We start from the raw sequence: 26,706 nt of genomic DNA, 5'->3' as shown, positions 1-26,706 counted from the left end.
AGTTCTGCCATTCTCATTGATCGGTAAACTTGGTCTTGGCTGGCTGTTCTTGCTGATCTTCTGGGGGAGGGGCCTGTTGCCATGGTTCCCAAATGTCTTTGCCGGAGGCGGAATTGCCCCGCCCTTTCGGTCCAGGCTAAGTAATCTGCTCGGGTTTGCTCTCGGGAGCTTTTGTTCCCTGCAAGCTTTCGGTACAGATTTGGAGGACGACAGTGAAAATGGTGGCCTCCCAATCTCCACCCCGGAGGAGCCAAGAACTCGGGGCCCTGCTCCTCAGTGCACCCCCAGAGAAAAGCGGTCAATCACTCCCGTCTCCCTGGTCCCAGCCGCACTCTGTGCTCACCCGACCTGTGACGGAGCATTTCTATCTCTGGCACCCGACCTGGTGTGGAGTCCAAACCCAGCAGATTCCTGTGGTGCGCTCCTGCACCGCTCCTCCCAGGGGAGGAAGGTGAATCTCCCCGGATCTGCCGCTTGTTGGGTCCTTGATGGAGAAGCAGTGGCCGACTGTGCTGCGAATCATGGTTTATGGCAACCCTGAGCTGAGAGCCCATGCCTCGGCTCCGTCTCTGCAGCCGCCTTCCCGGTTCTGATACCCAGGATCTCTGCCGCGCTCAGGCACCCCCAGTCTTTCTGTGACCCAGAAGGTCCTGAGACCACACTGTCCCAGCAAGGGTTCCACCCCCCGCTTAGCCATTGGAGTGACGTCCCTCAGCGGAGCTGACTTCCAAAAGTTCCAATTTTGTGCTCCACGGCTCTATCACTTGCAAGAAGCATCAGAGGGAGGCCCCGTCCCCCGCCGTCTATCCTCCCGAATATCGCCTCAGATTCACTTCTCTGCACATCCTACCTTCCAGAAAGTGGTCGCTTTTCTGTTCGGAGAGGAGTTGTTGCTATTCTTTTCTTCGATCTCCTGTTGAGTTCGTAGGTGTTCAGAATGGTTTGATCCCTATCCAGCTGAATTCCTGAGACCACGAAATCCAGGTCTCCTACTCCTCCGCCATCTTGCTCTGCCCCGGTATTTGCTCATCTTTTGAATGAGGAGTAGCAATGCAAAGGCAGCTGTTTTATATAAAATTTTATTGACTATTTAAAAAAATCAAGTACTGCCAATTAGCTTTATGTCCACTCATACACTATTTAAAACAGATAAATTGTGGATTTTTTAAGTGATAGAATAATGTAGCTAGTCTACTATGCTAACTTTGCCAAGTCCATATCCTGGATCCCAGATTACATCAGTGGTTCTCAAATTTTGAGCTCTTAGGATTCCTTAACATTCTTCAAAATTACTGAGACCCTCCAAGTGTCTTTATTTATATTCAGCCTGTACCTATGCATATTTATCATACTAAGAACTAAACTGAAAACTGTTTAAAATATTTAATCCTCTAAAAATAACAGTATTAAACTCATCACATGTTAACATAAATCACAGAATTTTTATTAAAAAATATTGATATTTGCCAATGGAAAAAATGAGAAATATGGCATTATTTTTAAATATCTGGCTTAATAGAAGATGGCTGGTTTCTCATCTCTGCTTCTTCATTCAATCTGTTGTTTTTGTTGAAGTATATGAAAAAAATCTAGCATTACCCGGGTATGTAGTTGAGAAAGGGAAGAGAATGTTCATAGTGTTTTCAGATATTTGTAGATATTTTCCTATGAAAATACACCCAAACTCAACAAGTGGTAGTTTCTTCCTTGTGGACTTTTAGTCAGATTGATGAGAGAACAGAAGGCAAGCTGAGGACAAGGCAGAAGCTGACAACCCACAGCAGCCCCCCCATGGGATATATGTGACATTCCTCAAGCACCCTAAAGCTAAGGAAAGGAATAACGAAGAGTTAACTTATAGAGGTCACAAATCTGCAAGACATGAGTCTCCCCCAGTTTACAAATGTCTTAGCAATCTACAAGAACAAAGCATTTCTATCAATAACCTGGCTTCCAGAAGGAAATGCAGATACAATTAAATGTCCTTACAACCTTCAGCCCATTGACAGATACTTGAAGTGGGCAGAGTGTAATGTTCCTCCAGGAAGTTCCCAAGTATCTTAAGGTTAATACCTTGCTAGAGGGAAAAACGACCTTAATTTGACAATGGCAAGGCCTCTGGTCTCTTATAGGTCCTCTTTAGCATATGAAAGTTCTTTTGAAAACCTCCGCTTTTCCTTCCTCCCCCAACCCCATAGTATATAATCAGCCACACCTCAAAACCCATGCGGCAGCTTTCTGCCCACAGGTCCTGCCCCTGTGCTTTAATAAAACCACCTTTTTGCACCAAAGACACCTTAAAAATTCTTTTTTGGCCATCAGCTCCGGACCCCAGCCCACCAAACATCACCTAATTCCAAAACCATATCAAGATCAATGAACTTTTTATGCTTTGTTGTATTAAAAACCATTAGTAGGTCTTGAATTTTCAAAGAATCTTTTATCCGTGCATGATTTTTTAACAGTATTTATTGGACATTTTCAGTTATGCAGATGTTCCAAATGTTGACACATAATTAATTAACATAAAAATAATTAGTAATAATTCATTAATATCAGAACTGATCCCATCATAAAGTCATTAAGTATCAAAGGGCACATATAAATTCATCAAATTTTACTTTTCATGCTAAATGGCAAATTTTACCATTAGCAACAAATACTATCAGTTGTTTTCCTTAGGACAAGTTTCTTTATTTTCAAGATAATGTTTGCCAAATACTGATTCTCAATAACCAAATTTTGTCAGTCATTCTTTTCAAATAAAATGCTGTTCCATGACCAAAGTGGTGAGTTCAGCATGTGAGTCATACAATTGTTCAAGGCCTTTATTCAGGACAGCCATTTTAATTCAACATGCAGCAAAAGTGCTGCATTTGGTCATTCAAATATTACAAACACATACTCAACCTCAAGATTTTATAATTTTTAATGTTTCATCCAGGAAATTCTTTTTTTTTAAGATTTTATTTATTTATTTGACAGAGAGAGACACAGAGAGAGAGGGAACACAAGCAGAGGGAGTGGGAGAGGGAGAAGCAGGTTTCCCGCCGAGCAGGGAGCCTGATGCAGGGCTCAATCCCAGGACCCTGGGATCATGACCTGAGCTGAAGGCAGACGCTTAAAGACTGAGCCACCCAGGCACCCGCATCCAGGGAATTCTTAAATGAAGTTAGATTCTTTCCCCCCGTGAATGTGTGGCAGTGAAGAATATGATGATAGGATGACTCCTGGTAGGTCTGATGCCAGAACCTTGATTTACTAAGATGCCAAAAGTTTTAACCATTATTGCTCTGGCACCACTGGTTTGATTTCACAGACCTCTTGAAAGAGTTTCAGAGACCTGCTGGGGTATGCAGGCCAAACTTGAAACCACTAAGCTATGCTAATTTTTCTAAAAAGAAGTATCTATAACAACCCCAAAATAATTTTGTCCATCCATAAATAACCAGGAGTCATTCATCCATACATATGCACAAAAGAAGCATGTTGAAGGGGCAACGAACCCAGGAAGAGGGATGGGGGCAGTCAAAGCTGAGATAAGCCCTATAAGATGAACAAGAAGAAACCAAAAAAAGACTTCTTGGTGAAGAGGTGAGGTACTTGGGTAGGGCGTCCAAAGCAGAGGAAACACACTGTCAAATACCATGACTGAACACAGCATCATTTATTAGGATAGGCTAGATTATATTGTTGTAACATACACCTAAATCTCCGTAGCTTAATGTGTCACAGTTTGTTTCTCACTCATAGACTATTGCCAGTAGGATGACTCATCAAGGCAGCTGGACCAGCAATTCAAGGCTGCTTTTGTCTGTGGCTATGCCATGTGAACATGTAGCCTCCACAATCTCCATGGCAGAGAAAGAGAAAGCTGCCAATAGATCTACTAACAGAGGTGAACATATATCCACGGATGGTCTTAGACCATTAGACAGAACTTCTCTAATGACCCCTTAAACTTTAAGGGGGCTGAGAAATGGGAGAGAGCACTTGGATATTTGGAGAGGCATAAATTAAATTGGCCTCACCTAGCTCCCCATAAAACAGACCCCTTACTAGTACAAAGAATAGATAGTTTCTATAGATAAACAGTAAAGTGCTCTGTTAATCAACCCAAATGATAACTAGTAGGCAGATTCACACAGAAATTTTCAGGTCAAAAAGGAGTAGAAATAGAGCTGAAGGGCTTAGATAGTAAGCAAGAGATTCTTTACAGTATAGTGATCAAAAGTTCAGTCTGATATTGGAGAGCTAAATTTTTTCCTTAAGAGGGTAGAAGAGGGGAAAAAAAAAACAGGTATATGCATTTGCTTTCCACAAATGTGTTAATAAAATTTGTTTTAATGCAATTTTTATAAGCTGAATTACACTTTAAATTCTCTAAAATAGCCTGGTATTTAAATAAATATATTATTTTGAATTATTTTTCCATATAGGATATATATATATGTATATTTGCTTAAGTAATAATGAGCTTCCAATTTTTACCTTTGAAATCTGGGTTTATTAGAAAAGAACACCTACGTTCTATCACTTCTCCCAGCAGGGGGCACTATAACCCAAGTATCAAGTTTCACATAGTTTCCATAAATGTCAAACTTTCATAGTTACTTAACAACTTTCATAAATGGGCAAAGAATAGTCCCATGAGGAGGCAGGGGAAGACAAAGTAAAAACTTCCCTTCCAGTCCTTTTTTTTCTGGTAAACAAAAAATATAAATTGAGATGATTTGTGCATGTTCTTATCAATCTGTACCAAGTTTCAAATAAATGGAGACAGCTAACAGCCCAGAGAGCACAGTTTTCATAAGCGTGCCATCTCATCTAGGAGGGGTTAAATATGGTTTGGGGAAGAGCATAGATTAAGTTCCATTTTAAAGGAAGGTGTCAAGAACATTCTTGCAAATGACAATATCAAGTTTCATGATAAATAAAGATATACATACTGACTAATGGATTCTGTTCTAAAAACCACATGATCTAGTGGAGGGAAAGTGTAAATACACAGCAAATTCAAATACATGACGGCAGTAATAATTGCTAGGTTTAGACCTGGAAACGGTTTCAGATCTCCAGTTGCCTCTTTGACCACTCCAAACAATTCAAAATAAACTTAACATCAGTACACTTCATGTGACTCACATATGTGTCCCCCTTCCATTATTTAATGGCATTACTGTTCTCATATATTATGCCAAATTCACCAAGTTTAAAGCCAAACAGCACACTGAGCACAGCAGAGGCACACTGGAGTAGTGGTTTAAAGCACCTACACTGGAATCATTAGACCTGTGTTGGAATTCTGTCCCTGCCGCTGCCCAGCTGTATGAACTTTGCCAAATTTCTTAAATTCCCCAGGCCCTCATGTCTTTGTCTACAGAGCAGAAATGATAATAGTTACTATCAAGGCTTGTACATAATGTAATGAATATAAGGCATTTAACACAGCATCCAGCATGTAGTAATCTACACCGCCCCCCACCCCAAAGAGTGGTGATTTATTGTTACAGAAGCTAGGGCTTGGTGGGAGGGGAGAATTTGGATAGTCACAGAGTGTGGGAAAGGGCTGGCTTTCAGGTAAGGGGAACATTGAACTTGAACAAAGCAATGAACATGACACCTTTGAATGCACCAAAAAAGGAATGCATATTCAGAAGCAGAGGAATAAGTTTGGGCATATGGGATTGATCTAGAGGAGTGGCACCCATCTTTGGAGCCCTAAGTGAGGGAGTAAGATGTGCAGTTATCATATGGAGTCCTCAAATCCGTTAGTGCTCCAAACAGTGCTCTTAAACTAACTCTATATATTACATACCACTTTCAAATATGTATGGATGCTGTTGAAATTTATAAAATACAAATTCATTGAAAGTAGTCATTAAATTAATAAGTACTTAAAAGTTTATCCAAGAATACCATTATTCAGGTCTCAACTTAAATCTTACGTCCTCAGACAGACTTTTCCTTGTTCTGCTACTTAAAGTAGTGCCCATGCCTTCTTATAGTCCTTAGTCTGCTTTAACTTGCTTCATAACACCTGTAATTATATTGTGTAAATACATAATTTGTTTACTCTGTCTTCTCTTTTTGACTATAAGCTCCCATAAAGGCAAGAACTCTGTTGTATTCACTACTATCACTCCAGCATCTAGAACAGTATCTCTACATGGTGGGCCTTAGGTAAATATTTGATGAATAAATAAACACATTTACAAAGTACTAGTTTCAAGCACATACCACAAGGCATATTAATTGATTATGTTATATGCATTCATTTTCAGTGAATAATTCAAATTAAAATCGCACCAGAGACTCTTCACTTCCTCTTTATAGTTATCTTTGTCTCTTTGCCGGAAAAGAGAATTTCTTATTAATGTAAGAGGTGTCACAGAAGAATTGTCCCAAATTATGAAACACATAAGAGGGAAATAAGTCTTTGTTCTAGAAGGATGCAGCTTAAACATGCGAAAGAACACTGCTTCTGAGATATAAGTACATAGCATAGCTATTTGTTTCAGTGCTCAAATGATAAAGACATTAATCAGAGCCTCCTCCAACCCAAGACAGGTTAAACTTCTAACATGTTATTTAAAATTAGGTAATGTGTATTGTCACTTTGATGCTGAGTCACCCGAGTGACAATACATTTTGAACTCCTGCGACCTCAGTCATCATAAGACAATGAACACTTGTCATAAGATTGCTTAAATGCTCAGTACAGCAAGAAACAAGATCTATCTAATTTTATGTATAAAGCAAGCAGGTCATCAAGGGATATACTGACAATTTGATGAGAAATTTGGTATGATCCAATGAACTCAATATATAGTATTATGCCAGGAGATATCTGAGTTTTTAATGTGTTACATTATTTGATGCCCTGTCATGTTTATTGGGTTCCCTGACCTTTATTCTGACATTTGCACACACATATCAGTTAGATTACCACTAATCATAGGGCAAAAGTTGACAGTTCCACTAAAGTATTTTGGGTGTCTGAACTTCCTTCTCCCAACAGTTTGATAGGGTCGACCTCATTTTCTTCCTGTAACAGGAACGGAAATGATGGTCATGGTGTTCTCCTTTCTTCTCTCATGACTGGCTGTTATTCTTTAAACTGTATATTAGCAAATTTTCTCTGGATATTGACCATGAATGAGTAGTATGATTAATATAAATCACAATAGTAAGCAAACAAACAATTACACATGGGACAACCTGTTTATCCATATACTCACCTATTGCTATATCAGAATTATTTCTTATATGTCTGTCCTTAAAAAATCCTAAATTCTACCTCCTGCAAATCAAATAAGATATTTTCAGTGCTAATGACTTGAATAGTTGCGTGTATAACTCCCTTCCACCCACCATGCCTATGAAATGCAGAAGTCAGAATCAGGAAATTTGTCATGGTTCTCCTAGCAGCAACTTCCTCTACTTTCTTCGAGCCCAGCAAATAAGATTTTCTTTTCTGTTCCTCTTCAGCCTCTCAATCAAATATAACTATAACGAAGTCCACAAAGATTCTGTTTTTACAGTTTAAAACTGTTGATGATCTTTAATATGGTGAGTAAGATTTGACTTCAGAAAGAAAGGCTAATGGTAGAGGATCTTAGGATCAGCAACTATCCAATGAGAAAAACTGTATTTCAATTCCGATTCTGTTAGTTATATTGTGGCTTGAGAAATTTACTCAATCTCCCTGATCTTAGTTTCCTTTCCAGATTAATGGGACGAATAGTGTACACTTCACAGCATTGTTAGAATTAAGGAAACAAAGTACTGAAAATGCTCAGTACAGCAACAGGAGATCAACAAATCTTGGTTAAGTTAGGAACTGCTCTGGAGCTATATTTTGTCACATCCTTTTTTCCTCAAATATTTATTTCACATGCAAATATGTATGCCAGTATTTTCTACCAGTTACATAACACCAGTGATTAGATCTTTTTTTTAAGTTTTTATTTTAATTTCAGTTAGTTAGCCGATAGTGTTATATTAGTTTTAGATGTACGATATAGTAATTCAGTAATTCCATACATCACCTGGTCCTTATCACAACAAGTGCCCTCCTTAATCCCTATCATCTAATTAACCTATCCCACCCCGCCCCTCTCCTCTGGTAATCATCAGTTTGTTCTCTATAATGAAGAGTCTGTTTCTTGACTTGTCTCTTTTTCCCTCTTTCTCCTCTTTTTGTTTCTTACATTCCACATATGAGTGAAATCATATGGTATTTGTCTTTCTCTGATTGACTTATTTCCCTTAGCATTATACTCTTGAGCTCTAGCCATGTCATTGCAAATGGCAAGATTTCATTCTTTTCTACGGCAGAATAATATTCCACTGTATATGTATCACATCTTTATCTGTTCCTCAATCGATAGACACATGGCCTGCTTCCATATTTTGGCTATTGTAAATAATGCCGCTATAAACATAGGGGTGTGTGTATCCCTTTGAATTAGTGTTTTTGTATTCTTGGGTAAATGTGATTACTGGATCCTAGCATAGTTCTATTTTTTACTCTTTTTTAATTCTCATTTTTATTTTTTTAAATTTTTATTTAAATTCCAATTAATTAATGTACAGTGTAGTATTAGTTTCAGGTATATGATAGAATGATTCAACAATTCCATACTTCACCCAGTGCTTATCTTAGCAAGTATGCTCCTTAATCCCCATCACCTATTTCACCCATCCCCCTACCCACCTTCCCTCTGGTGACCATCCGTTTGTTCTCTACAGTTAAGAGTCTGTTTCCTGGTTTACCTGCCTCTCTTTTATTCCCTTTGCTCCTCTGTTTTGTTTCTTAAATTCCATATCTGAGTGAAATCATATGGTATTTGTCTTTCTCTGACGGACTTATTTCGCTTAGCATACTCTCTGTCTCCATCCATGTCATTGCAAATGGCAAGATTTTATCCCTTTTATGGCTGAGTAATATTCCATTGCATACATATACTGTCTCTTCATTATCCATTCATCAGTCAGTGGACATTTGGGCTCTCTCCATAATTTGGCTATTGTAGATAATGCTGCCATAAGTATAGGGTGCAAATACCCCTTTGAATCAGTATTTTTGAATTATTTGGGTAAATACCTAGTGGTGTAATTGCTGGATGATAGAGTATTACTATTTTTAACTTTTTGAGGAAACTCCATACTGTTTTCTGGACTGGCTGCACCAGTTTGCATTCCCACCAACAGTGCAAGAACATTCACCTGAATTAGGAGAATAAAAAACATGAGAGATGTTTCTCTACATCCTTGCCAATACCTGTTTTTTCTTATACTGTTAGTTTTAGCGATTCTGACAGGATATCCCATTGTAATTTTGATTTGTATTTCCCTGATGATCAGTGATGTTGAGCATCTTTTCATGTGTCTGTCGGCCATCTGTATGTCTTCTTTGGAAAAATGTCTATTTGTGTCTTCTGCCCATTTTTAAGTTAGATTATTCATTTTTGGGGTGTTGAGTTTTATAAGTTATTTAATATTTTGGAATTCTTAAGTTTTACTGAAATATTCTATAGATGGGAACTTTTAAGAGCACTTTATCCTACTTTCAATATTTTAGGTTCTCTAATATGAATATTTATGTCTTCGGTTCTTAGAAATTCTTGGTTACTATTTCTTCTAATGTTGTCTCACTCTATTATATCCTTATATGATCCTATGGAATATGTTTTTCATCTTATTTTTATCATTATAGATATTTTAGGTAATACTCTTTGCCATTTTTAAATAAGAAATTCCTGGACCCAGAATTTTAACTACCATTGCTAAATGAGCCTTTGTTCTAGATGTTTATCAGTAGCAATACCTAGAGATGTTCTTTAACTACAGACATTTAAAAGATGACAAAATATTAAAGGAGTCTATTTAAAAATATTATAAAATATTTTAAAAATATATAATGAATTCTATGTATTTTATTAAAAGTTACCTGTTTATAGGCTGAATATACAAATAAGCAATGGGCAGATTATATACAACTCTGACCCATTACCTACAGCAACCAGCCCAGAAAGCCAACTCACTATCTGCAATTGACCAGTCCAAGAGGCCAAATACACAATTGGCCCCAGATGACTACAACTTGATTAATAATATGATTAATAGCTGAGAACATAGGACCAATCACAGAAAGCTAAATATGCACCTTTATCCAATCAAATAGGATGCCTTATTTTTATTTAACCCTTCTACTGTTTCCCCCTGCTCTGCCTGTCTTTGAGTCTACCAAACACAAGTAAGTGATAATGGCTGACTCTCTTCCTATAGAAACTCTGAATAAATAGGCTTTACTTGTTCTCATTTCATTGGTCTTTGTGTGTGTATGTGTGTGTGTGCGTGTATGTGTGTGTGTATTTCTAGAAATAATATATACACATATAACTAGGAATAATGCATGTATGTATGCATATATATATATAATTTATAAGTATTATGTAGGGTGGTTACAGCATTAATTTCTAGCACTTTATTATTAAAGAACTGGCCATTAGGTACAGCTAGTGAAGCTATCTCAAAAATTAGATATTATATATACTGGTTATGTACAAAGTCCTTATGAATGAGTACTTGATTAATTTGTTACTTCAACAATATTTACAACTATGTGCCAAGCACTGTTGTAAGCATTAAAAAGAGGCCAGGATCCATGTTTTCACTCTACTAATACATTGGTAAATTATTATATATGCATATACATACATATATGTAGACAGAGATAACAAGCTATAAATGCTAAGAAAAACAAGTAATCAGAGGTTGAGGATAGAGAGTGATAGAGCCACTATTTTAGAGAACATGGTCAGAAAAGCGCCTTTGATGAGATGACATCTGAGTGGAGATATGGAAGAAATGAAGGAGAACGACTTGTAAATATCTCCAGGAAAAATTTCAAAGGGGAGAGTATAGAAACTATAAAGGCTGAGGACAACACGGCTGGAACAGAGTGAAAATGAGGTTGGAAAAAACAGAGAAGTAGCAGGGCACGATTAAAATATGGTTTTGTATGCTAAGATAAAACTGAATGTTATTCTAACTGTGCTGAAATGGCATTTGAGGGGTTTATGTGAGGCAGCAACATAATCTGACTAGTATTTCAATGAGGTCACTCTAATTATTGTATACAGGATAGACTGAATGGGGCCAATCATGGAAGCAGTGATGCTTAGGAGGTAATGCAGCATTTCAGATCAGGTTATTGATTAGGGTGAAGATGGTGACAAGTGATCAGATCTGAATTTTGAAGATAAAGACTAGGATTTTCTAATGGATTGGCTGTGGAGAGGAGTCTAGGAGGGCTTCAAGGTTTTTGTCATGATCAACTGGGTGAGGAATGGTGCAATTTACTGAGATTGAGACTGAGTGGGAAGAAGCAGTCAGGAAGGTTAGGGAACTAATTGTTAAGGTTGGGACATGTTAAATATAAGATGTCTGGTGAAATGCGAGTGAGTATGTTGAGCAGAGATTTAGATATGCCAGTGTGGAGTTCAGAGAAGGGATCAGGATTGGAAATGTGAGTTTGGGAATCATGAACATATCGAGCGTATTATTTGAAATAAAGGAAGTCCATGAAAGTCAGAGGGCAAATGTGACAGAGAAGATATCTGAAAGCTGAGCCCTGAGAACTTGAAAGATTGACTGCTTGGGAAGAGTAGAGGATTTAGCAAGTAGTTTCTCAGTCATTGTCCTGTAATTAGCAGTTGCTGAGGAGTCATGTAACTTCTAGTTGATTCATGTTTCAAGTATTAGATACAATCTACTACTGCCACAGGTACATTAAGAGCATAGTGTGTAGTAGTTTGAACATATTTCCTTTGTTAATTAGGAATAATTTAAAGCCAAGAAGTAGCTACAGATTTTTTTCTTAGGTATCTTCTCAACAACCTTTTGAATTAGATGTTTTAATCAAACACTAAAAGTACTGTGAATAATTTAATTTATGTAATAATGTCTGCCAAACCCTTCAAATCTTTAGTGCCTAAAAGCATGCCTTACAGAAGTAGGAGTTGAATAAATATTAGTTCCATGCTGTAATGTTTCACTGGCAGATATTTAATAGTCACAAACCATTTTATATACTGGCAAAGAACACTCTAAAAATGATGATTGTAAAGGTTATTTCCTATTCATTTCCTTCAGCTGCATAAAGGAATCTGAATAAGAAAAAAAAAGGTATTTCTTGAAACAAAGATCCCATATCCAAATTCTTTCATCAAAAAATTTTAACTTCTGATTTACTGTGAGGCTTGGATCAAAGTGGGTAACCCTTGTATAAAGTGAGCATAATTTTTTCTTTCTACATGTTGGGAGCTGTAAGATTTGATAGGATTATGTGCTGTCCTCAGAACTCTCTGGTAGAGAGTCAGTGATAATGATAGGGGTGATTATAGGTGTGTTAGAATGATGTCTCAATTGACCAGCTGTTGTTTTTAACATGGCCCTATGATTGGCTAAAAAAGATGGCATGTGACTAATTTCAAATTGGAAAGAACCCTTTTGAAACTGGGCCCCTTGTCTGACTCAGATTTAAAGGGTTAAGTTCTGGGAGAAGGAGGTTAACTGTGCACTATCTTTCATATATTTTGGATGTCAGAGAAAAGATTCCAGAGTTGCATTCTAGGACCATTTCCAACGGCTGCCAGCCAAAGAAGTAGAAACTGTCTAATGACGGAACCACTTCAAGACTATAAACCACAAGGTATGGTTGTAATGGTTAAAAGGATTAAACACATATTTTAAAATCCATTTGCTGTCCTCCTTATGCCCTATTATAGTTTACTATGACATGATTTTTAAAAATTTACTTCTTATGCTTACATTTTAAATCTGTCTTGTTCAAGTTTTATTCTCTCTACTTGAACCTTGAATGATTAGGCGTTTCAATTTATTGCATAAAAATGTACTTACAGTCTACTTAAAAAATGTCTTGGGAGGTTTAGGTTTATAATGGCATTTATTTGTTTGAAAACTTTAGTTCAGTGTGTGCTAAAGACTCCTGGGAAATCCCTAAGACTCTCATGGGCTGTTGACATCAATATTAAACTATCATTAGTGGTTTTGCTGTGTTGACATTTGTACTGATTGAAGCAAAAGCAATGATGATTAAAACTGCTGCATCTTAGCGTGAATCAACATAGTGACACCAAACAGCACCCCACTGCCATTACATTTTTTGCTCTCATTCCAGAAAAAAAGAATTCTAGTTTCACTTAAGAATGTTATTGATGAAGCAGTAAAATGTATTAATTTTATTAAAGCTTGAACATTGTGTACAGAACTTTATTAATACGCCTGATGACAAAATGAAAACCATGCATAAACGCTTCTGCTGCATACTGAAGTGCAATGGTCTTGAGGAAAGTTCTTAGATATTGGAAAAAAGCTGAAAAAGCTACTATTTAACATATAGCACCATTTTTACTTTAAAGAGGAACTGATAGAAAAACTATGGTTATTTAGATTTAGTTTTTTTGGCAGGTAGCTTATAAAAAATTAATAAAGTAAGTTTGTCACTTCAAAGAAAACAATAATTTGTTGTTTGTGATAAAATTTAAACTCACAAGTGAAAATTAGTAGTTTTAAAAACTTGCATAATCCCCTGTAAATTTTACATCTTTCCAATATACTTCCTTTTTGTAATGAGGTTGGTGTTGATATTAAGAAATATGGGTTTCTTGATATTATATAATAAAATGTGTTAACAGGAGATATGGATGATTATGTGAATTAAGTGAATCAGTACTTTATAAAAACCCAATGCATGATATTACAAAATCATACACATTTAAAAATCCCATCAAGTGTGACAAAGACTGATGGATTTTAACATAACAAAGTACAAAAATTTAATTGATATGGTCTCAGATTCTACATGGCAACAACTCACCTCTTTCATGTTTGGGGTAAAATCAAAGAATATCCATAATTATTTGAAAGCCTATCAAAATGCTCTTTCTTTCCAATTACATCTCTGTGTGAGACAGAATTTTCCGAAAATACTTCAATCAAAACAACACATGGCAATACAGTGAGTTCAAGAGCAAATAGACATAAAACAAGATTCATGGTTTTTTTGAAAATATAGTTTTTAAAAATAAAAATGGTATTTTTAAATGGCTTATTTTTAAGTAAATATTTTAAATTTCTTAGTTTTAATTTCTAATATAGAAATTATTGATAGATAATACACATAAACCACAGCTGTTTAAGGTCTTCAGTAATTTTTCAGGTTATGGGGTGGTCCTGAGACCAAAATGTCTGAGGACCACTGATTTAGTTCTTTGCAAGGGAGAAGTCAAGCTTAACAGACTTATGTAATGATAGGGTGCTAATTCATTAGCCTCAAAGCTAGATTTCTAAAAATACATAAGCCCACAAAAAATGCTATCTGTTCTTTTTTCATTCAGTGACTTAGTCCATGAATATTTAACATAGTGATTATGCATCTAATAACTGTGCAGATCAGAAGCTTTAAAATGTATAATTCTAGTGCTCTGGATGATATATTTTGTTTATTTATTTAATTAATGCTTATCTCCTAGCCCCCAGCACTTAATATAATCATTTCCACAATCACACTGAGGATCTTGAACAAGATATATTTTTGATGATCAGAACTTTGTTTGACCCTACCACAAATGGTCTTAAGTTTGTCATAGGTCATGGGATTAAAATCATGGAAGTATAATTATATTAGAATAGAAAAAGACATGGGATGAGGTAGTCCAAAATTTCTTTTGGCAGAAACAAAAATAGAGGTCCAGAGAAGGGTAGATAACATACAAGGTCAGTATGTGACTAAATCTGGAACTGGAATCTGTTTTCCTAGTCAGATATTCTTTTCAGTATACTGCTATTTATTTTCTACTTTCTGATATGTAGATCAGATCAAAATCTTTGATCCTGAGTACAAAATATTGACTTACAGTGTTACCATAATTCCATAAGCTGGTGATCTTTGAAATTTTCACCGACTCCTTCAGTCCACTGAGTGCTCAATTTTATTAAGTTAATGTTTTGAGCTATTAAATTAGACATGGAAAGATTCAATGCTGAAAATCAAATTTGGAACTTTAGCCTAATTTTCTGGGCAGTACGGTCCTAGTTGCTGCTATAGCTGCTTTGTAAAAACCATGCATTTTTTACTGTGATTATTTGAGTAAAATTACTAAATTGAAGCCTCTGAGAGATTATAGATAAAAAGCATGTGAAGAGCCACAATCTGAGAACATTCTGAGGTTTATGCCTAGAGGAACATTTAAACATTAAAATCTTCAGAATTTTCTGTTTCTTCTCTCATTTCTCTTTAGTTTTTTATGGCTTTATGCCCATTTTCTGCTTTCTCTTCTCTACTCCTCCTCTTCCCCATCTGCAAGTCTAATATGAATTTTCATGTTTTAAAAAATATTCCATTTACTCAGTAATTGGTGTGTTACCAGTTTTCACATATAAAAATCATCCATTTAGCCTTTTGTAATATTTTTCTGCATATCTTTGTAGTATTTTTTCTTCTCTTTAAAATGTGTATAGCTTGGGGCGCCTGGGTGGCTCATTCATTAAGCGTCTGACTTCAGCTCAGGTCATGATCCCAGGACCCCAGGATCGAGCCCTGCATCTGGCTCCCGGCTCCATGGGAAGCCTGCTTCTCCCTTTCCCACTCCCCCTGCTTGTGTTCCCTCTCTCGCTGTGTCTCTCTCTGTCAAATAAATAAATAAAATCTTTAAAAAAATAAAATAAAATGTGTATAGCTTTGTGGTTATTGCACATTTCTTAAGGCTATTACTAGTTATATTGTACCACTTTTGCTTTTGTGAATAGATTTTATTATTTACAACTGGTCAACACTGAAAGTTATTGTTTGCTATATTTACTTTTTGAATCAAGTCACTTTGAATTCTTTTATTAGTTTAGCTAGTTAATCATTAACTAACTTGGATTTTCCTTTTTTTTTAATTTAAATTCAATTAGATTTTCTATCTAGAAAATCACATTGTCTGCAAAGAGTAATTTACCTACCAGCCTTTCAATAGTTGAATGTCCTTTTACAAATCCTGACATATCATGTTATCATGAGCATATAGAAAACTGTTAAATAATACTGAAATCCCTCATTTTAGCAATGGAAAAAACCATGGCTCAGAAGAAATGATAACCTATATTAAAACTAGCTAGAAAAAAGTATGCATATTAATCTATAATCAATCCCTACAATCCCTACTGTAACAAATTTAAGGTCACTTTCTCGCTTGGTATAAAATAACTGAATGGTTATTTATATGGAACTCAGAATAAATAATCCCTTTTAAAATCTTTACCTAAATATATTTCATAAAGTTTTAGCTGTGTATAATCCATTTTTGGAAGTTATATAACAATGATTAAATCTCTGCTTACAATTGGTCTCTATCATAAACCAAAGAGTATATAAGAGAGAATAATTTGTAATGTTTGAGATGTATCATTAAGTATAAACTTCTCATCTTGCTGTTAATTAGGCATCTAACTATAGCTTTCATGAGGAAATCCTGGGCAGCCAACATTGCATCATGACTGGTTTCATTCATGAATTATGGGCATAAAATAACTCCTCCGGTGAGAAGTATTTGAATTATGCATAGATAGTGATAGAAATACCTAAGGAATTAGTACACTCACTAGAGATGAATGAAACAAGGCCCATGGTATAAAAAGGGATGGAGATTAATGAACTTCAGTGTTATATGAATTTGGAATGGAACTAGAAATTGGCCATAATTTAGTGAGAATAATAGTATATTTTCAGACAGGGAGTAGGTTTGGAGAAGAAATTGAAAGACGGTACTCAGGTTAGGGCCAGCCTTGGAAATGGAAATGGAAATTCCAAAGAGCAAAGGTGGGGGGTCTTTGGGTGATACCCACACCTCAGCCTGGATATTGGCTTTGATGTACTATTTTCTCTGTTGTCTGTGCCTTCTACTAAAGAGTCCAGAGAAAGTAAATCAGCCCTTTCATTTCTATTTTCACCTCTCAATATCAGAAATCTAGTTTATTTCCAATAGTTCATGGGACCCCAGAGGGACTACTTAATTCATTCTAGAACAGTCTTGGTAGTTTTAGTTTGGATGGCTAAGGATCAAATTAGAGTGATATTTTTCAAAATCAGTGCCATTACCTATTACTAGAAAAGACTGTTTTGTGAAACATATATATGTATCTATATGTGTATGATGCTGTGATATAAAATATATTTTTACTGTAGAACATAATAAAAATTTGGGAGAAAAAAAGCTGCACTAAGATGTGCCAGAACTCTCAATATTGACCAGGAAAAATCTGATGCCCACAAGGATAAGTTTAGAGCATGATACAGGAGGTAGGGTGGGGGTGGAGAATTAGTAGGACTAGTCCACCCCCACCAGGGAGGAATATTTTATCAATGTTGTTGCTTAGAATTGCTGGTGCATGGTGACAATAATGACCACACCAACTTTTTTTTTTTCAAATGAAGACCATTCTTTATGCATTTCTTTTAAGTACACTGACTTACACAAAATTGGAGTTCATGCCCTAAACCATGTAAACAATTTTAAAGATCTAGTTCATCAAAATATAATTTACATAAAATTCAATGAGTGTTCACAAAGTTATATACTCATGTCACACTACCACAATCAACATATGGATTATCTCCATCAGCCCTTCCCAGTTAATCCTTACGTGTTCAGCTCCGTGCCACATAGGCCCACTGATGTATCACTATCAATTAGATTTGCCTTTCCTACTGTTTCATATAAATGGAATCACGCAGTAAGTACTTTTTGTGTCTGACTTTTTTCACTCACTATAGTGCTTCTGAGATTATCTCCATGATGTTGAGGGTATCAGTAGTTCCCTCCTTGTTGCTAATGGCAGTCTGTTACCTGATATACAGCAATTATCTATTCATCTGTTGGTGGACATTTGGGAACAATGGAATGCCCATAAATTGCTGGTGGGAATGTAAAATTGTACAACCAATTTGAGAAATGATTTCATAGTTTCTTATAATTACATATACACTTACAATACAAATCAACCATTCCATTCTTAACTATTTACCAGAGAAATGAAAACATATATCCACACTCAAACCTGTACACAAATGTACATATCAGCTTAGACCACACCAACTTTAATCAGTTTCCTTTTGTTTTTAAATTCTTTACAGACACAGTACCCTCATATTTCCTGCATGCAGAATAGTCTGCTTCTATAATCCCTGACTTCAGACATGGGGTGCCACTGCTTCAGAGCAGCAATGGAAATTCTAGTTATTACATACCAGAGTCACTCTCTTTTATCAAATTATCAATGAAGATTATAAGCCACTTATGAATAAGCTATAAGCCACTGCAATACCTAAATCAGACACCAATAAAGGAAGAAAATGTTTAGAGGAAATGGCTATCCTAATTTTCTCTTAAGTATAATTTATTAGAAGATTCCTTTTGCTTAGCAGACAAGAAAGACAGAGTTCATAAAGAGTTCTGAAAAGTTAACAGTGCAATTTTTATGCAAAGAAGTTTTTTTTACTTCCAAAATTAAAGAGAGAGAAAAGGTTCACATTTCCAATTTCCAGAAGTTATGTAAAAAATAAATACTAATTGTATTTTGGAATGGAATAAGATAAATCAGCCAGTGACTGTTAATTGGCCACCTACTATAGGTCTATACCAGACACCAGAAAATATCTCAGAAGGAAAAGATCCACTTTTTGGTCTTTTGGATTTTAAATAAAATTGAAGTGACAAAACTAGAATATATAATAGCAAAAACACAAAACCATACCATAGATTATAAGTGTTGGAGAAGTCTACCAGTGGAGAAGCTAAGAGTTCTAGAACAATATACCACTATTACTAAATTATTGATGATGAGAATAATGTAATGTTTACTGAGTAATTACTCTTGTTAGATGCTGTTCCAAGCCAACTACATTCATTTTTTTCATTTTCTATGTACAACTATTCTGAAAGACAGATGCTATTTTCATCTTTCCCTTACAAGTGAAGAAATTGAGGCACAGAGAGATTAAGTGACTTAACCAGTGGCAGAACAAGAATTTGCATCAAAGCAGTCAGTACCCAGTAATTGAACTTTTTTATTTTATTTTATTTTTAAGATTTTACTTATTTATTTGAGAGAGAGAGAGAGAGAGAGAGAGAGAGCACACAGCCAGAGTGAGGGGCAGAAGGAGAAGCAGAATCCCTGCTGAGCAGGGAGCCTGACTTGGGGCTTGGGCTCTATCCCAGAACTCCCAGATCATGACCTGAGCAAAAAGCAGATGCTTAACTGACAGCCACACAGGCGCCCCAGGAATTGCACTTTGAACTGCTACCCTAAACTGTCAAAGACTTCATTAAGGAGGTGGTAATTGGGTTGAGCTTTTACAAAGTGTCATACTTAAGTGAGAGAAAATAATAGGGAAAACACTCCAAGGGGAAGGAGGCTATAATAACAGAAATTACAAAGTCAAAATTAATATTACATGTTTTAAGAATGACAAAGCTTAATTAGGCTTAAAGTTCATGATGCAATGTATCATGGGAGATAGAGTTGGGATGAATTTGATTCTTAGAGGATTTTAGAATTTCATTGAGCACTTTCTTGATCAGGTGGAAAATACGGAAGCCATTATAAGCTTTTCTAAACAGTCACATGATGAAAGTCATGTTTATGGACAATTAGTCTTTAATGAGCATGAAGGTGAAATGGTAGGAGAAAAAAGCAAGAGCCATAGAATTCAGCTGGGAAGATGTTAGGATGAGAAAGGAATATATGGACCAAAGAAATAATTTGAGGGAATGTTTACCAAAATCATTGGCTAGATACAGAGAATTAAAGTGAGCACTGAGTCAAAGATACCTTTTGAATATTGAATGTAGGTGATTAGGACATTGGATGGTGCCACTGACAATGACAGGGAAACTTGGAGGCACAAAGTTTTGTTAAATTTGAGATACCTGACCGGATTGTAAAATTCTCTGAGAGCAGGGTGATGTCACATTTACCAGTTTAGCCTTAGCCATATAACAGGCACAATGCCTGGCACACAGTAGATGGTCAAGAAAAAATGTTTTTTAAAATGCCTGGTACATAGTAAGTGGTCAAGAAAATATTTTTTAAATATATGATTGACTATAGTTATGGTAAGACAATGAAACAAAAACTCAATAGGCATCTATAGGACTACAAGTTTAATGAGGGAGTAAAGTGGGATACAGATTGAGGAATTGTCTGAATAGAGGAGAGTCCTATAGAGTCATGAGGATTAATTAATTCATGAAAGAGAATTTTGTTTTGAAAAAGAAAATCTGGAGGACCTGGTATAAAAACCTCTTACTTGAGGTCTTAAAGGACTTCTTTCAATTTAAAAATTATGAAGAAAAATAAATGCTTATTTAGCACATGTGTCACAAAACAGTCTCTTTGCATTTAATCCTGTTGGGGGAGCTTATGGGTGTTGATCAGTTTGACACATTTTTTTCTTTCAGTCAAAGTCACTGACATATATAGTTAATACACAAGAATGTAGAATACATTCATCTGTTTTACTCAGATCCAGTATCATTTGATGAAGACGAGAATATCTCAGTTGGCTTAATTCCAAATGAGAAACACCTAATTGTTTTTTGAAAGTGTATACTAGAAAATGTTAGATCATATTCATAGCTCATGTTTTAACATCTAGGAATTGCGTACACCAAAACAACGGCAGTAGTATAGGGAGACAAAAGAGACTAGAAGAGTAGAGATTAATCCAAAAGACTTTAGTCATATCTTTAATAAATTATTACATTTTAGAAAGAGGCTGTATTATATTCTTTAAAAGTATTAGAAACAAGAGCATGCACTTTCTCCCATGCTTCTCTGAAAGAGCTAACACTTCCCCATAGGTCAAACTTCTGTTTGTTTCTTTATTATTTATACTCAACCTTTTCCATTTTATGAAGAGAGTTTATCTAAAACTAGATATTTTTATTCATAAACAATTCACCTAATCAAATACATGAAACTGCAGCACATCAAAATATAATGAAAGCCAAAAGAACAAATGCCAGACCACTTTCAACTAAACCGCTAGCCGAGGATGCCGTCTTTGCTAATGACCTGCCATCCAAGGCTGAGTGCAGATGCCAATCTCCATCAAGGAATTAAACACTAGTAATGCATTGCTTCTTAATATTCTGTAGATTAAGAAATGCATTTAAAATAAGGTCTAGCAGTTTCCTCCCACACATCTGCCAATGACCTTTGCCTCACCCCCTTATAGAGTGTGAGCTGTACCAGACTAGCCTACACATACTCCATATGTCAATAACTGGAGGTATGTTGGTCAAAATCAAAGCTTACTCTTGGGAGTGGTTCTTCAAAGTTTCTGGAACAGGAAATATTCCCTAGAAGTTATCTCAACAGGACTATGTAAGGAAGTATTATTAGAACTAGTCACATCATCTTCTTGGATTTACACAGTTCAGGGCAACCAATCTTAGTTTATCAAACTGAGAAAACTGAGCTCTCTGCATGTCATCAGGATATTGATGATTTCATTCAACAAATTAATATTAGATGTAAATATTTCCCTAATTCTGCCTTCATTCCCAGATTAAATGTCTCAGACTATATCCTTCCATAATAATTTTTAAGTAATAAATAAGAGTAAACTAAACTTTTAAAAATCCCATTTACTCTTCCAAGTTTTACTTCCAAAATTGCCTTAATAGCTCAAAAGGACTAACTTAGGCCCCCCAAATTTATTCATTGAATTTGAAACTGCACTTTCTGTGCGTTATTATAGCATTCCACTGAGGTCTTTATGAGTGGGTGGAATAAAGCCATTTAATCACTTAATCTAAATTATTAGTCAAAGGTTTCATGGCAAGCTTGTAGTGAATTTACTAAAGAAACAAATCACATGAAAATGTGAATGAGACATGATAGAGTTCTTACATATATCACTTGGAAATTATTGGAACACATTCAATTCACATTTGAAAATACTAAATTCTGGAAGCAAATGACACAGTTTTATATTTATTATTGTAAATGTTTAACTTAGGAGAAGTCTCTTAATTCTATATTATTTATTAATGAGCAAAAGGATCAAAATGTTTCTTAACCTAATTAGTATGTCTTTCTAAATTTCTTCTCTGTATGGACTGAAAATTGCTAACAAAAACAAAATTTCATAGGGACACCAACCTAAGATTTTGGGAAAAAACAAAATCAAAATCAGACCCATTCTACCTTGGATATCAGAAAGTTAAAAGTTGAAATAAAATGATAAATTTCACTTACCATACTTATTGGTAGTCCCCAAAATTCTTGAGTCTAAGGTACTATAATATCTGAAAGGAAGTTAAATAATCATGAGCTGAAAGAACATTGGGAGAACAGTGCACAGTTTGAAGCTAGAAATATGGTTTGACACAAGAAAACTGAACTTGAGTGTTTCTAGAGCCTGTTATGGATCCTTCAGCTTTTTTTGTATCTAACATATAAAACAAAGCGTTGGGTAAAAACTCCTTCATATTTCTCTCTCATCTTTCTTTCCTAATCATTAAATTGGAGCTAGGAATGAATCTGATAAATTATGAAAATGAGTAAGCTAGATATGCCTATAAAACATTCTATAGATTCATATTCATATCTGTTTCACAAGGCTTTTACAGAGATAAAAGGCTATCTTACTTGGCATGATATGAAATGTAAGGTCAGTGATACTTTAATTCAAATGTAGAATGAAATAAAACTGTGTGAACATTCATTGACAGGAAACGTTTCCTGTTTGGCTTCTCTAAATCCTGGAATCTTCACTCTAGTAGTCAAGTATGCTACTGTAGCATTTGTACTTCTGCTCAGACGATGTACTTTACTATGATTTTCTCTTGATGTTTGTCTTCTTTGCTCAGTCATAAGGTCTTTGCAGACAGAAATTAATCCTGTTTGCTACAGTGTGCCCAGCAATTAGCACATTGTTTGGCACACAGTCGGTGGTCAAGAAATATTGCTTAATGATAGTATGCATGAATAAAATGAAAGCTGGGGTCCAATTTCTGAAAGGATTTTTAATTTGGGAATTTCTAAAGACAAAGTAGTTTGATTATTTTGGATGACCACATGTTTTGGAATGAGAACTATACAGATATATTTATTCAGTAGTACAAATTTTTTAAAAATGCAACCATATAAGATATATGATAAAATCTTAATGGAAATTTTCTGTCTCCTCATTAAAAGTCTTGTGAAAATTCTCAACTGGAGTATCTATCTGTTGCATGTATCTGTTGTAGTCTAGTTTGGATTCTTTCTTCTCTTACTTTTACATTTCTTCCTATTCTCCCTTCTCCTGCTTTTTTTGCATCTCCTTCTCTGTCTTCTCCTCTTTCTCTTATCCCTCCTTTTCCTGCTTCTCCTCCTCTTACTTTTTGTTTCTAGAGTCTGGGGCATTAATTTTTATCTACAAAAGGTAGTACAGTTACCCATATGGAAAGAAAGAAGGAAAGAAAAAGAAAAGGAAGGGAGAGGGTGCCTGGGTGGCTCGGTTGGTTGGGCGACTGCCTTCGGCTCAGGTCGTGATCCTGGAGTCCGGGGATCGAGTCCCGCATCGGGCTCCCTGCTCAGCAGGGAGCCTGCTTCTCCCTCTGACCTTCTTCCCTCTCATGCTCTCTCTCTATCATTCTCTCTCTCTCTCAATAAATAAATAAATAAAAATCTTTAAAAGAAAAGGAAGGGAGAGAGAAAGGGGGAAGAAGTTGGGAAAAAAATATAGTACAAGTGGGAGCGGGGCGGAGCAAGATGGCGGAGGAGTAGGAGACCTAGATTTTGTCTGGTCTCAGGAATTCAGCTGAATAGGGATCAAACCATTCTGAACACCTACGAACTCAACAGGAGATCGAACAGGAGAGTAGCAACAACTCTCTGAACAGAGAAGCGACCACTTACTGGAAGGTAGGACGTGCGGAGAAGTGAATCCGAGGCGATATTCGGGAGGATAAACGGCGGGGGAGGGGCCTCCGCCGGCCGCTTCTGGCAAGTGCTAGAGCCGCGGAGCACAAAATCGGACCTTTTAAAAGTTGGCTCGGCGGAGGGACGTCGCTGCAGTGGCTAAGCGGGGGGTGGAATCCTCCCGGGACAGTGTGGTCTCAGGACCCTTGGGGTCACAGAGAGACCGGGGGTGCCTGAGTGCGGCAGAGCTCCCAGGTGTCGGGGCGGGGAAGCCGGCTGCAGATACGGAGCAGAGTCGCGGGCTCTCAGCTCGGGGTTGCCATAAACTGTGATCTGCGGCCCAGTCGGGGCACGGCTCCCCCAGCAAGGACCCAACAAGCAGCAGATCTGGGGAGACTCCCCTTCCTTCCCGGGGAGGAGCGGTGCGGGAACGCACTGCAGGGATCTGCTGGATTTGGAGACTCCGAGCGGGGTCGGGTGCCAGAGATAGCAACGCTCGATCACAGGCCGGGTGAGCATGGAGAGCGGCCGGAGACCGGGGACACGGGAGTGACTGCTTTTCTCTGGGGGCGCACTGAGGAGCGGGGCCCCGAGTTCTCGGCTCCTCCGGGCGGAGACTGGGAGGCCGCCATTTTCGCCCTGGTCCTCCAAAGCTGTGCCGAGAGCTTGCAGGGAACAAAAGCTCCTGAGAGCAAACTGGAGCAGCTTCCTTAGCCCGGACCGACAAGGGCGGGGCAATTCCGCCTCCGGCAAAGACATTTGGAAACCACAGCAACAGGCCCCTCCCCCAGAAGATCAACACAAACAGCCAGCAAGCCAAGACCAAGTTGATCGATCAAGGAGAATAGGAGAACTCCAGCGCTAGGGGAATACTGCACATAGATTCATGGCTTCTTTTTTTTTTTTTTTTTTTTTTTTACCATGATTCATTATTTCATCAAAGTTAATTTTTGTTGACTTTTTTTTATTTTTCTTTTTCCCTTTTTCAACCAACATCTTATAAATCCCTTTTTTTTAAAAAAAAAATTTTTTTTTTTCATTTTTAGAGTCATATTTTATCCCTTCATAGTAGTTATCCTTGTTTTTGGCATATATATATAAGTTGTTCTCTCTTTAAAATTTTGAGGTACAGTTTCTTCTAACAGATCAAAATATACCCTAAATCACTAGTGTATGGCTTTGTTCTAGTCTCCTGCCTGATCACATTCTCTCCCTTTTTCCTTTTTTTTTTTTTTTCCTTAAATCTTCTTTCTTTTTTCAAACAACTTATCTTACCAAGTCCTTTTATAAAATCTTTTATAATTTTCATCTTTACAGTCATCTTCCATCCCTTCATTGTATCAACCCTTATTTTGTACATATATGTCTTTCTTCCTTTAAAATTTTAGGAGGCACTTTTTTCTAACAGACCAAAATACGCCCAAAATCTAGTGTGTGGCACTGATCTATGCACTAGCCTGATCATATTTGATCATATTCTGCCTTTTTTGAATTGTTTTGTTTTTGTTTTTATCTTTTTTTTCTTTTTTTTTTTCTTTTTCTCTTTCTTTTTTCTTTCTTTCCCTTTCTTTTCCCCTGGTTTCAGGTCTTTTCTGATTTGTATACAGTATATTTGCTGGGGACGTAGTAAACCTGTTAGCCTTTTGTTCTCTCATTCATCTATTCTCCTCTGGACAAAATGACAAGACGAAAGAAATCACCTCAGCAAAAAGAACAAGAGGTAGTACCGTCAGCCAGGGACCTACTCAATACGGACATTAGTACGATGTCGGACCTAGAGTTCAGAATCATGACTTTAAAGATACTAGCTGGGCTTGAAAAAAGCGTGGAAGTTATTAGAGAAACCCTTTCTGGAGAAATAAAAGAACTAAAATCTAACCAAATCGAAATCAAAAAGGCTATTGATGAGGTGCAATCAAAAATGGGGGCACTAAATGCTAGGATAAATGAGGCAGAAGAGAGAATCAGCGATATAGAAGACCAAATGATAGAAAATAAAGAGGCTGAGAAAAAGAGAGAGAAACAACTACAGGATCACGAGGGCAGAATTCGAGAGTTAAGTGATGCGATAAGACGAAACAACATTAGAATAATTGGGATCCCAGAAGAAGAAGAGAGAGAGAGAGGGGCAGAAGGTATATTGGAGCAAATTATAGCAGAGAACTTCCCTAATGTGAGGAAGGAAACAGGCATTAAAATCCAGGAGGCACAGAGAACCCCTCTCAAAATCAATAAAAATAGGTCAACACCCCGACATCTAATAGTAAAACTTACGAGTCTCAGAGACAAAGAGAAAATCCTGAAAGCAGCTCGGGAGAAGAGATATGTAACCTACAATGGTAGAAACATTAGATTGGCAACAGACCTATCCACAGAGACCTGGCAGGCCAGAAAGGACTGGCAAGATATCTTCAGAGCACTAAACGAGAAAAATATGCAGCCAAGAATACTATATCCAGCTAGGCTATCATTGAAAATAGAAGGAGAGATCAAAAGCTTCCAGAACAAACAAAAACTAAAAGAATTTGCAAACACGAAACCAGCCCTCCAAGAAATATTGAGAGGGGTCCTCTAAGCAAAGAGAGAACCTAAAAGCAGCAAAGAGCAGAAACGAACACAGACAACAGACAGTTAACAGTCACCTTACAGGTAATACAATGGCAGTAAATTCATACCTTTCAATAGTTACCCTGAATGTAAATGGGCTAAATGCCCCAA

General features: G+C 36.6%; 1 protein-coding gene across 1 annotated transcript in view; it reads left to right on the top strand.

The window, feature by feature from the left end:
- The first annotated feature begins 11,450 nt into the window (after window positions 1-11,450).
- Window positions 11,451-26,706, top strand: part of LOC113925572 (transmembrane protease serine 11F) — a 101,275-nt gene continuing 86,019 nt past the window's right edge. The window contains exon 1 of the mRNA XM_027600108.2: window positions 11,451-11,536. Within this exon, the coding sequence (XP_027455909.1) occupies window positions 11,451-11,536 (86 nt within the window). The remainder of the gene's footprint in view (window positions 11,537-26,706) is intronic.

The sequence above is a fragment of the Zalophus californianus genome, chromosome 2 (assembly GCF_009762305.2).
Source record: "Zalophus californianus isolate mZalCal1 chromosome 2, mZalCal1.pri.v2, whole genome shotgun sequence".
In the NCBI taxonomy this organism is placed as follows: Eukaryota; Metazoa; Chordata; class Mammalia; order Carnivora; family Otariidae; genus Zalophus; species Zalophus californianus.
Note: the sequence above shows the minus strand (reverse complement) of the source record. Positions and strands in the feature narration are given on the sequence as shown.